This window comes from Furipterus horrens, unplaced genomic scaffold, assembly GCF_987537825.1.
Source record: "Furipterus horrens unplaced genomic scaffold, mFurHor1.1.pri manual_scaffold_3, whole genome shotgun sequence".
Taxonomy (NCBI): domain Eukaryota; kingdom Metazoa; phylum Chordata; class Mammalia; order Chiroptera; family Furipteridae; genus Furipterus; species Furipterus horrens.
The window spans coordinates 171,019,841-171,032,672 of record NW_028327173.1 but is presented as its reverse complement, the minus strand read 5'-3'; the positions used below and the strand labels follow the sequence as shown (position 1 = coordinate 171,032,672).

The following is a 12,832-nucleotide window of genomic DNA, read 5'->3' as shown; positions in this document are numbered from 1 at the left end:
GACTGACTTGCAGAGCAGTGGAGGGACACTCCCAGGAGGGAGAGACAGAGACAAGGACAGAGGGGGAGGGAGAGAAGGAACAGGGGCACAGAGAGAGGTGATGGGAAGACAAAGACACAGAGAAAGGTTAAAAACACCCTGCTTAGCTCTCCCTACAGGAATAGATTTCAGAGAAAATATGCATTCCGGGTCTCATCCCCAGATCTTCAGAACCCAAGAATCTGCATTTAAAGAAATTTACTCTGACTGGCCAAGTGTGCTTTGAAATGCATCTGCAAAATAAGGTACATGGGTAGAGGAAGGGATAGATGGATAATATGTCATAAACCAAGTATAGCAAAATGCTAACTGTGGTCTCTAGAAATGAGATAGCACTGCTCACTGTACAATTCTCTTAATTGTCTGTATGTTTAAAAAATTTCATCATTAAACATTGGGGGAGAAGTTTCTGAAATGGTCACGATGATTAGGGGGGTCTAGGACCACTGTTGCAGGAGGAAGGTCCCCTGGGGCGACTTCTGCAGGAGCAGTTGCCCCAGAAGCCTCCTGCGCCACCCCCTCGTGAAGGAAGTCCACCTGCCCTCTGGGGCCTCCTGTTGTGTGTGTGGAGCAGGATTAGGTGACTGTCTGAGGTGGGTCCCTGTGGGGCACTGGTAGCAATGCAATCCAGCTGACTGGTGGTGTGGATTTGGGCAGAGCTTGGAGAGCTGGGGCTAAAAGTTCTCTTGAAAGAATCTGAAGCCGAACCGCTCACAGTAGACCTTGAGCACCTTGGCCAGGGCTGGGGAGCCACAGAAGAAGACCTGCACCTTGCCCTTGTTCTCAGCGGCCACTTTCTGGAACACCTGGAGTCCATGGGGTTGGGGAAGAGCAGAGTGAGGAGAGGTGAGACTGTGGACCCACCCAGTGGCACAGCCACCTGAAGCTGACAATATAATCGGCAGCGGCAGTGATGGCCAGCTCTCTGTCCCCATGAGAAATGCCAAGACTCAGCTGCTTGTCCTCAGAGCAGAAAGTCCAATATGCAGCCATTCATTTAGGAGCCATTTGCTCCACCCATAACCTGACCTAGACCCCAGGGAGAGGGTGGGCCAGGAGAAAAAAAAAAAGACCCAGGCCCTCGCCCACCCAAGGAGCTGTGTATGTGGGGAGATGCACAGCACACTAATTGCCAAGTCAGCGGACGATGACAGAGCCCTATGCAGCACGCCGAACCCCACTACCTGAACCTCAGGCTGGTCCCCCATCTGGTCACGCGCCTCCAGTGAATGTCTCTTCCCTGAAGTTAGGACCCCCCCGACATGGGGGCCCTTTTCTACCCCAAATGCTGCTTAAGAATTGCCTTTGCTGGAAGTCCTCTCTGGTCCCAAGCACCACTGGCATCCCGTTCCCTTCTCAGCTCTCACTCCCTAGGCCTGGACTATCTACAGCAGTTTGAAAAGCAGTACTTTCTGGGTCACTTTGAGGAACTCTAGACCCCAGCTGGTTAGTGCAGGGAAAAAAAAAAAAACCTGAGAAATAAAATTGGAAGACTGAAAACTATTTTGTGTCCCTGGGACTTAGTTCCCCCATTTGTACCAGGCAGGAATAAGACCGGGACGCTGTCTACTTGGGCCTTCTGACTGGTCTGTAGGAAGTCAGGGCTGGGAGAGACCTTGGAAGTCATATAACCTAACTTCCTCTCTAAACAGATGGGGAAACTGAGGCTAATAATGGAACAAAGTGAGCTAGTGATGGACCCAAAAGTAGGCTCCCTGCCTCTGGCTCCAGCCCTGAGATACTGGCTGGAGTCATACATTGCTCCTGGCTGCTTGGCCCTAGTCTACCCAGCCACCACTTCCTGATCTCAGCCCTACTGGTCCCTGCAGGCTGCGGGGCTCCAGCTGGCCTTTACCTTGCTCCAGTCAGGCCTCCCAGGCTGGGTACGCGTCTGCAGGCCTGTGATGGAGTCCTTCTTCTCCTTCTTGGCCACAAGGTCGAGAGCCATCTGCAGGCCAATGGCCTTCATGTCATTCTTGCCCAGTGCAGAGGTCATGTACATGTGCAGCTCCAGGAAGCGGTCTATGGGGTAGGAGGAAAGGGTGGCACTGAAGGGCTGGCAGTGGTGATGGGGACAGGGTAGAATGTCAGCCATCTCGCCCTGGGGCTTAGAGAGATACCAAGAGGGCTTGGAACTCACCCCTGCAGCCACCGTGTTCCCCTAGGACCCCCATGCGAGCCGTGCTGTAGGAAGGAATGATGCTCAGTGCTTGAGCTGGGCCTGCTCTGTGCACAGCATACACACATTTTTTATCCATTGTCTAATGTGAGCCTCACAATCACCCAGGAGTTATAGTTCTAGAGGGGAAACTAATCCCAGGGCAGCATGGCAGTCCTTGGGCTCTGAAGAGTGTGCCCTTCCATTCCACATGGTGCCTGCTCAGTCAGGTTGGGGACACAAGGCAAGCACACATGAAAAGGTAACTGGGACCACAGGTTGAGTGAGTAGATCAGATGGCACATGCTACTGATACACATGGAAGGGCTGGAGCAGACAGAGCTGGTCCCTGGGAGGGTGGGGTTTGGGTTAGGTCTTGGAAGAGGGGCAAGATTCAAAGAAGAAATGAAAGGAAGACATCCCAAGAAGGGGAAGGAACATGACCCAAGGACAATAGACTGGAACAAACGTGGTTATTGTGGGGCATGATGTGACTGCCCGGCTGGAGCAGAGGACCCTTGAATGGGAGCAGAATATGGGATTGGGCACTCTGAGGCTAGAGTGTGAAAGGTCTTGAATGCCCAGCTAGGAAATGGGAGCAGCAAGAGGGTATCTGAGCAGGGCATGACAGGATAGAGACAGCATTTCAGAAAGGGACATGGCCCAGGCTGGCGACACAGAGACTATTAGGTCTGAGCACCCTCAGTTATATGCCTGCAGTGGAACAGATTAGCTGGGGTGCTGACCCTTCAGCCCTCAGTGCAATGGGAGCCCCAGGTGGACAGCTCTGTGTTCAGGCTCCTGCCTCCGTTTTTCCTGGACATGACATACAAACGTTACCAGTTTCCATGTGTGCTACTATGGCAAGTGCTGTCTTAGACCCATGCAGCTGTGCAAAGTCAGAGATAGGGAGCATGATCTGGGCTGCTGGATTCATGGGCTGATGATTCCTGCATCCTTTTCCTCTCCCCAGGTTAAAGGATTTGTGCAATTCTCCACCAACTCTTGATTGTTTCATATCGCACCAGTAGCCCGGTTTCCCTTTGGCTTAAGGTCTCGGCCACGGCTAAAATGCAAATGGCCTTAGAAGGGACACCCCATCTTGTTTCACATACCAGTGAACTTGAGCAGCACTGGGTGGTGTAGGAGAGAGGACGATGTACTATAAGGGATGTCTGCCTGAGAGAGCCCTGTCCCTCTTCTCCCTTTTGCAGTCACCATGCCCAGAAAGGGGTAACAGAAGAGAGGAGAAGGCGCCATGTGGGAGGGAGGAGAAAGATCTGCCCTGACACAGTTTCAGCCTCTGCAAAACAGCTGAGTTGGAGAGAGTCATCCCATTTCCGGGACACTTTTCTAAGGAAATCATCCAAAGGAGAAAAAAACCCTATGTGCACATACATATTAACTATAGCTTTACTTGTAATAGTGGAGAATCAGTAATAAACAAAATATTCAGTACTAGGAGCTCAGTTGAATAATTCGTGGCAAACTACTAATTGTATCATTCATTAATAGTCATTAAACACTACTACCACTGCTATTGCTAAATTTATCGAGTAGTTACTACTTTGTAGGTTTGATCCCTGGTTGGGGTGCGTATGGCAGACAACTGATTGATGTTTCTCTCTCATATTGATGTTTTTCTCTCCCTCTCTTTCTCCTTCTTCCTCTCTTTCTTAAACTCAATAGAACATATCCTCAGGTGAGGATTAAAAAACAAAGAAAAGGAAAGAAATATAATGAGAAAGAGAAATTAGGGGGAAAAAAGGCCATACATTTTTATAAGCTGTGAATAAGAAAAAAAATACCCATAGGAAACCCTTTAAAATGCTTGGAATAGTCTGGATACCTGGATAGGATTATGAATGACTTTTTCTCTTTTATTTTTTGTTTCACAGAACATTTACATGGGAAATAAAAGGAACCCTCTCTCCCCCATATTTTTGATAGAAATGGACAATCCGACACCTTCTCACAAAAACCCTGACCCTGAAGCCCCTGCCTCACTCTCACCTTCCTCAGGCCCTGGCCCGCTCCTACCGTTCTGAGTCTCCTCGGCCTGGTCCATCTCCAGTTTGGTCAGCAGGCTCACAAACCACTCGAAAGACCGCTGGTCTCGGCTGATCCAGATGAAGTCCACCTAGGGAGAGTGCCCTTTGGTTCTGAGGCCGGGCCTACCCTGTTCACAGCATGCTTATACCTGTGAGCTCCAAGGCCCATGTGACTGCTCTAGCGTGAGCAGGGCACGCATTATCATCCCCATTTAACGGAGGCAAAAACTGATGCTCAAGGAGGTGCGGAGCCTTGACCAGGTCACAGAGCAGCATAGGACCCAAACGCAGGTTCCTTACTGCTGGGTCAGGTTTTTCTGTAATAATCTATTGTTACAGTAAGCAGTATTCTGAGATCTTAAACATAGGACAGCCAGAAAAACATTACTTATTTTTTAAGGAAGTCTTTGAGGTGGCCCAGGCAAAATAATACATTTTCAAAAGGCAAACATTTTCATTTTTAAAACCACCACCAGCAGAAGGTTAGTAAGCATCATGGCTGTAACTGAACCTAGGCTGCCTGACTTGCAAGCTCCTTGGTATCTAATGAGCTGCTGTCTTCAGAACATCTCTCCGTGGTGACAAGGGATGATGAGAGGGGGAGGCCTGGACACTGAGGAGGCACCAGGAGAATGAGGGGCACTGGGGGACATGCAGGGACCAGCAGATCCCAGCAGGGGAGAGGTAATCTGTCCCTCCCCTACCTCTGCAGAGGAGGGCCCTGCTCCTGTTCCAGGTGGCATCCCAGAGAGATGGTTCGGGGCCTGCTTGTGGGAGGCCATGCTCACCTTGTGGAGCTTCATGTCATTGTCCTGGGTGCCCTCCATCCAGGAGTGCTGGCAGTTGGGGCAAATATGCTTTCTCTTCTGGTACCTTAGGGGAGGCAGGAGCAGGGGTTTTGAATGTGGGGTGAGTAGGAGACTTTTCAGGACCTCAGAGAACACTGCAGGGAACAAGGAGGGAAGGTGGAGTGACAGAACCCACCCTTTGAGGAAGGAGGTGAATGAGACCCAAAGAAGAGAGGCTGGAGGAGCAGGGGAGCAAAGAGAGAAGAGGGGAGAGGGAGACAGGTGAAAGGAGAGAAGGGAAGGAGGGAGGGGGAGAGAAGAGGGGAGAGGGGGACAGGTGAAAGGAGAGAAGGGAGTGAGGAAGGGGGAGTGGAGGGGAGGGCTCTTTCAGGACTCTGCTGCAGGAAGCAGGCAGGAGCCATGGACTGTCCACCCACCTGTACATGATGCTCTGCAGGACGGAAGCGAAGGGGGTGATGCCAATGCCTGCCCCGATGAGTACAGCGTGCTCAGAGGCGAAGATCCTGCGGGTGGGGGTTCCATAAGGGCCATCAATGTAGCACTGTGCACAGGAGAGGTTAGAAGAAAGAGAGGGTGAGTGGGTGAAAGGACAGCTGGACCCTGAGATTTCAGGACCCCCTTTATATGCAGGTAGTCGTCTCCTGGCCTGGAACCCAGGTCTGAGGATCTCCCAGTCCTGTGCACTGAGCACTCATCTGGGAGAGATGCAGGGCTAATGGAGCACACAGGGATGCTGGTTGAGCTCCGCACCCCACAGAATGCAGGGCTGATGGGAGCAGGGCTCAACCAGCATCCCTGTGTGCCCCCGGGACAGGCGGGTTTGGTTCCATTATCTGCAGACCTGGAAGTGAGTCCATGGGGACTTGACGGACTTGGGCACCAAGGCCTCAACAAGCTCCCCGCCCCCACCCACACACACAGGCAAGTGGGGGCAGGGGTTCCTGGAACCACTCACCTTGATGTTACAGAATCGATGGTTCTCAGGGGACATGTCAGAGACCTGCAAGGAGTACAGTAGTGAGCTGTGCGTCTCTGGGAGTGAGCACATCGGTATTTCTCAGAGGCTTCCTAGCCCCTGCCAGTCTGAGCAACTTTACAAAAAGGGAACTGTCTTTTCTGCCCCAACCATTCCAGGGAGCATAGAGTCCTTTTAAGGGAGAACATCAATGGTGTTCTGGAAAATCCATTTTTCAACACCACCACCCAAACTCCTGATTGTTAGTGTCTGTTGACTTCTGGTGTAAATACTGCCATCATGGCTCCCCCAAGGTCTGCGTTTAATAACATTCACTCCCAGTTTTATGTCCGTAGACAAATCCCCTGGCCTTGAACATTCGTGTTTTTTTTTTTCTTTTGTTTTGTTTTTAAAGATTTATTTTATTTTTAGAGAGAGGAGAAGGGAGGAAGAAAGAGAGAGAGGGAGAGAGACATTGACATGAGAGAGAAATATTAATTGGTTGCCTCTTGAACGAATGCTCCCCAACTGGGGTGCAGGACTGAACCCTCGACCCAGGCATGTGCCCTGACTGGGAATTGAACTGGCAACCTTTTGTGTTGCGGGACAATCCCCAACCCACTGAGCCGGTCAGGGCTTGAACATTCTTTTCCCTCAGACTAGAACACTGTTTCCTCTGTCCCAGCTGACAAATTCCTGTGCATCCTTCAGTGTCCAGCTCCTTGGAAGTGGCTGCTCCTCTTCAAAGCATTGTCCAGCTGAACCAGGCAGAAAAGCCAGTGGCCGGCCTGACCAAAAACTACCTGGGGACAGGGAGCAGGCCTGCCTGACTCCTCCAGGCCTGAGCAAGTTCAGGCAGTCAGACTAGATTTGTTGAGGTCATATTCTGGAAGGTAAAAAAAGCAGAGCCCAAACAGGCTACAGGGCCCTGTGATAATTCCCTCTCTGGTGCAAGAAGGCAGTTAGGAGTGACCTTCACAATCATCCAAGCCAATCCCTCATTTCACAGAAGAGGAGATGAGTCTGAGAGGGCATCAATGAGTCACCCAATTCTTCTAGAGCATGGGGCAGAGTCTGGGTCTCCTGCCTGTCCAGTGTTCTTGACATGCCACCATGTCGCTTCTTTATCTGGGGAGACTGAATGCTGTGCTCCCCGTGCAGTTGGACATGAACTACTTACGGTGACTTCAGCAGTGCAAGCACACTGTGAGAGACCTACACCTTTCAGCTCTCTACAATCCTTCTGATTGCAGAGAGAAAGCCTTACATTATAGTTTCTATGTCTTTAACACTTACTAATCCTTCCTCTTTTTTTTTTTTTTCTTTCTTTTAACAAAGTGAGAAAGAGTAACAGCAAGGGAGGGAGGGGAGAAGGAGAGAGAGAGAGAGAGAGAGAGAGAGAACATGAGCAGAGCAGTGGATTGCAGCCTTGGCAGGCAGAAACATCTGGCAAGGGTCTAATAACACTGGTCTTTGTTGTTTTTACTTTCAGAGCTACCTTCTGTTTATGGCACAGGATACTCGTTTTCCATTAACAAGAGCCATGAAAACAGTCCTTTCTAAATACAATTAAGTTTAAAGTAATGTTGGGATGTAAAGAGAAATGTCAGGTAGGAAACACTACCGGTGAGAAGTGAAGATGGCAGAAGTTATGAAGGTGGGATGCAGATGACTGGTTGCAAGAACACTGTGAACTGTGTGGTGCTCCCTGAATGTGGACCACCCTTCAGGCCGTCTCTGCCAGGTTCCAAGGACCCATCATTCTTAGAGAGACAAACCACTGGCTCTGTAGGCTCTAGCCAGCTTCCTTAGCCTTACCAGGACCTGGTGGCTGGCCAAGGCTCCCCACTGTGCCTGAGTCCTGTCCTTTGTCCCTTCGAGCACCACGCCTTCGTCCCCCTGCCACGGAGAACCCTCATGGCTATAGGAAGCCAGCTCCACAGTGACGTCCTTGTTGGCAGCCATTGCTCCCTGTGCCAAGGCCTTGGAATAGACGGGCTGGGGTTGCAAACCCTGTTTGGTTTCAAAATGGGAATCGCTTTATGATTTAAACCTCAAAATGAATATGTTAGTTTTAAAGATTGAGATATTACAGAATATTAATGAATAAAGTGAAAAGGCACCTGAATCAGACAATATAACTTCTCTAAACGTTTTCTCCATGTCCTTTCAGATTCTCTCCCAATCTCTCTCTCTCTCTCTCTTTCCCTCACCCCCCACACTTTAACATAAATGGAACATACTGCTTTGTAACCTGGCTTTTCCACTTATTACATCTTGACTAGGTTTTCATACTTCCCAGTGCATATCTTTGTTTAGGTGACCTACTGTTCCATTATAAGGGTGATCAGTAACTTATTTAGCTACTTCCCTATTGTGGAGTTTTGATTATCCTCATTTCTTCATTATTGTTAACAACTATCATATACAAAATAGCACCTTTTCCATCACTATGCTTTACCTCAATGATTTTTAACTGGTGTGTTGCAAGAATTATTAAAATATGTAGCACCTGGCTATTTAGTCAGGGGCACTGACCTCTTTCCCCTTAAATTGTCAAATAAAAAAAATGATAATGGCCAACACAATAGCTGTCTGATGTGAATGCCCTGGCTTGAACCATAAATACATGTATATAGGTCATATAAAAAAGCTGCTCTGATCTCTCCCAGCCTCCCCCCAACCCTCACCCCCTGAGCCTGTGTTCACTCCTGGCACTGGTGACTTGTCAGCTCTGTGGGTTTCATCAGGGCTCAAAAGACAACAATGCTGATGCGAATGCTAATGTTGTTGATGGTGATAACAAATGGTCCACCTCGACCATGATGCCCAGTTCACTCAGTACTTTACAGTCATTCATTCCATTGGTCCTTTAAAAAACCATGTGAGAAAGGGAAGCCAAGGGTGGGAACTACCCCCAATTCATAAATGAGCAACCTGAGACTCAGCAAGATTAAAGGATGGCCATACAGTTAGCGAGCGCTGGAGCAGAGGCTCAGGGTGAGTTTTTCTGATCTCAATTTCCCCCTCTTTTCACTACTGCCCACCTTCTAATGGAGGACATGGACTGGGGAAGACCTGGGGGCTCAAGCTTGAAGGAGGTTCTTGGACCACACAGTCCTCAGCTGCCTTGGCCTCCATGCTGTTGCTCGATGATGGGTGCCCCAACCGGTCACAAGGCAACGTTGTCCCCATGGGTTTGCCTCTGTGGTGGACCCTTCCTTCCCCACAGCCACCTACCTGGGGCCTCCCCTGGCTCCTTCTCATTCTCAAACTCCTTGACAGCCTCTTGGAGTCACAGTCCACTGGGTCTGATGCCTTGAAGGACTCATAGAGCCTGTTTGTCCACTGGCCTTCTGATCGGATGTGTAGCCAGATGGTGTCTAAGCAAGAGATGGGGGGCGGGGGTGTCAATGTTGAATCCAGCAGGGATCTCATCTGAGGGATTGGGCCTGGGTGTCCGCTGCTCAAATCCTGGGTTGAATGTCCTTCCTCAGACCCAAACCATAGCCGTGAGATACGAAGATCTGATCTTTCCCTTGCAAATTTTCTCAGTGAAGTCAGTCTAAGCCTACACAATAAGGGTTCAGTTTCCTCTGCCAAGGCAGGGGTCAGAGCTGCCCTGAGCACACTATGGACTTCCTAGGGGTGGGGTCCCTGTCTCCTCCAGCAGGCCAGGGTCTCGCCAAGGTGGGAATAATTTTCCTCCCACCTTCAGCCAGGTGCCTGTTGGCTCTGCACACAGTAGGTGCTCAGTTGGTGGGACCAATGACTTTTATTGCACCCAGTGCCTGTGATGTAGCAGATGCTTACTAAGGTTCTCTGTTAAGTGGATGACTGGTGGGAAGGTTGGGGGGAGGGTGGTCACCCTCTGCTGAGGGGACCAGAGAGAATCCACAGCATTAGACTGCAGAGGCCCCTAAGAGATCTCCTTTTTCTTTTCTTTTCTTTTCTTTTAAACCATGGACTATTTTGGCAGTTCTGTGAAGGCAATGGATAAATGTCTTCTCACAACAAGGGTTTTAAATATATAAAGTAACATGCACAGGCATTACAAATGAAACCAGTTATAATGAGAAAGTTATCAAAATATTTTTAAAACCCAAATGTGTGATATAGGAATACATGTGCTTTTTTGTTAACACAGCCCAGGACCAGAAGGAAGGCACAAGCATGGGTGGAGAGTTGGGCCAAGAGAGGATCAGTTGAGCAGTTCTATGAGTGCTGGGGACCAGCAGAGAAAGGGAGTGGTCTAGGGCTGAGGGCAAAGAGTGTGAGGGAGTCTGCTGCCTGCGGGACCCACCGGGCTCATTCCCACAGGGAGTGGGGAAGCCTGGCTTCTTGTCACAGTCCTCTTGAAAACGCCCGGGTACCCCTTCCAGGGAGCTGTCTACTCCTCTGCTTAAGACATTCATGGGCTGCCAACTGCCTGTGCCATCCAGCTCCTAACTCTGCATTCAAAGTCCTCCTTGGTCCCACACTGGCTCTAATTGCTTTTCCAACCACGTTGTCAGCCTTTCATCACTTTTCTGACCCTCTCTCTTGCTCCCTGACTCTCTCTCAGTCCCTCTCTTCCTTCCTCCCTACCCTACCCCTACTCTTAGATCTAACAACATCAGACGTCCCGTGTTTCCCAGTTTTCGTGCTTTTGCCTGTTTCTCCCTGTGCCTCCTCCGTCATCTCCTTCCCTGTCTACTAAACTCCTACTAACCTTTCAAAGTTCAGCTGAAATGTCATGTGTCTTAGAAGCCTCACCCACTTATCCCACCATGTCAGGCCCTCCCCTGTGACCTGCACAGTAGCTGGTACAGCCCTAACCACGCCATTCAGTGAGTGTCTGCCTGTCTGCCTCCTTGTTTCAGAGGGAGCTTTCAGAGGTCGACTTTGCACCTCTGGTTTTGTTCCCCTCTGTGTGCCTGGTCTCCAGCCTCTGCTAGGCACACAGCAGAACTCAGTAAATATCTGAATGACTGGAGGACTTGGCATACCCTTCTGCTCCGGAGCACTGCTGATGGTGAAGGGGTGCCACTCGTAGCGCGCGACGGTGGGGATGTTCAGGTACAAGTAGTCGCCAGGCCTGTAGTTGAAAAGAGGGGGCCTCTTGATGAGGAGATGAGTCACCTGGGGAAAGAAGGAGATCAGCATCATTTGTGCCAACCCAGAGCTGTCAGGGGCCCCCAGGACCAGAGGGCAGAGGCTGGGCCATCCCCTGCCATAACCAGACCAGCTCACATGTGAGATCCTTCTGTGTCTATGAGTGGGGGCCACCCCTGAGCACATCCACCAACCAGGGATGGACAACTCTCAGAGAAAGGAGGAGTCAGGCCTCCTCTGAAGAGGGGTTCATGGCTTGATTCCTCTTCTTATGGTGGAAATGCTGCTGTTTAGTGCCCTCTCCTCTGTGAAGCCCTCCCTGACTGTTCTAGCCCCTTTCTTGGAACTTCTGTAGTGCTTGGCCAGCATTGAAACAACTAATGGGCATCTCCCCTACAATAATGACATCCTTCAGGATTATAGTGTCAGTTTATTGAGCACTTACTATATGCCAGAGCTGTGCAGAGCACTTAAAGTGCTATCTCTAGTCCTCACAGTAACTTTTTGAGACTGTTATTATATACTTTCTCCACTTTCTGGATGAAAAGCTGAGGCTCAAAGAAGTTAAATAGTTTGTTGAAGACCATCAGCTAGGAAACCATGGGATTTGAATCCAATATTGGCTGTCTGATGCCAGAGCCTGGACATAAACCACAGCCTTGTTATTAACTTCCTTGTCCTCCCACTCAATTTGTCCAGATCCCTGTCCACCCAGAACTGCTTACCTCTTCTCTCTCTCTCTCTCTCCCTCTCTCTCTCTCTCTCCCCTAAAATGCATCGTTACTTTTTGAGTGTTTCTGTGATATGCCCCCTCCCCATTCCATAGCCACTGTCTCAGTTCGAGGTCAAGGCCCTTGTGAGCTCTCATCTGCATATGTGCAACAACTTCCCAAATTGTCCTCTCCAAGCCATCTCCCCCAGAGCAACTAAAGAAATCTATAAACCACCTAAATACCACAGCTCCCTTCTCCTGCCCTGCTCCAGGGTTCCCTGGGGACTGCAAGTGAAGCTCCATTCACCACCAGGCCCTGCCCAACCCTGCAGCAATACCCTTCCCTGTCTTATCTATCTAACAGAGCTCTCAAAACCCTGATACAGCATCTCCTCCCTCATTCAGAAGTCTCCTCTGACCTCTCAAAGGCAAAGTAGTTTGATAACTCCTGAAACTCCACTTTTCTCTCCAATATAGCCCCGCACAATATGAAAGGGCCAATTCCCTGTTAGCATCTCAGCCCGTGGAGAGCAAGAAAGTGTCTGAGCCTTCTCTACGTCTCTGTCACCTGGTGCAGGGCCTCCTACCTTATAGGTATTTAATATATTACCTGAGCATGTTCTATGCAGACCTGGCCTTTAATGGTATCTTGTCCTTCCCCTTCCTATAGTGTCACTCCTAAAGGGCTGGACTGAATCATGCACTTTGCTTGTCCCCTCAACTGCGCTGGGACCCCCTATTTTCTTAGGGGCAGAACAGGGTACCCAGCTACTGCACCCTACCACCGCCTGCATCTCCCCTTGGCCCCTGAGGCCCTTTTTGCACCTTGGAGGGGAGGAGATTGACTTCCACGATGTTCAGGGCTGCCATGCGGGACAGTGCCAGCCCGATGGCCTTCTCCAGGAAGAACAAGATGCCAGGGACCAGCAGCCACTTCCAGAAGTTGGGTCCATGCAGGATGAGCAGGAGCCACATGGGGAGGTAGGACAGGTGAGTCCAGTAGAACACCTGTGG

At 50.0% G+C, this 12,832-nt stretch overlaps 1 protein-coding gene across 1 annotated transcript in view; it reads right to left on the bottom strand.

The window, feature by feature from the left end:
- Window positions 1-409: 409 nt before the first annotated feature.
- Window positions 410-12,832, bottom strand: part of NOX5 (NADPH oxidase 5) — a 30,206-nt gene continuing 17,783 nt past the window's right edge. Inside the window, exons 8-17 of the mRNA XM_090272043.1 lie at window positions 12,644-12,826; window positions 11,001-11,133; window positions 9,253-9,395; window positions 7,831-8,025; window positions 6,013-6,057; window positions 5,474-5,598; window positions 5,037-5,121; window positions 4,238-4,337; window positions 1,895-2,061; window positions 410-845 (exon numbers count right to left, since the gene is read on the bottom strand). Coding sequence (XP_090128169.1) covers window positions 714-845; window positions 1,895-2,061; window positions 4,238-4,337; window positions 5,037-5,121; window positions 5,474-5,598; window positions 6,013-6,057; window positions 7,831-8,025; window positions 9,253-9,395; window positions 11,001-11,133; window positions 12,644-12,826 — 1,308 coding nt within the window. The 3' untranslated portion in view covers window positions 410-713. The remainder of the gene's footprint in view (window positions 846-1,894; window positions 2,062-4,237; window positions 4,338-5,036; window positions 5,122-5,473; window positions 5,599-6,012; window positions 6,058-7,830; window positions 8,026-9,252; window positions 9,396-11,000; window positions 11,134-12,643; window positions 12,827-12,832) is intronic.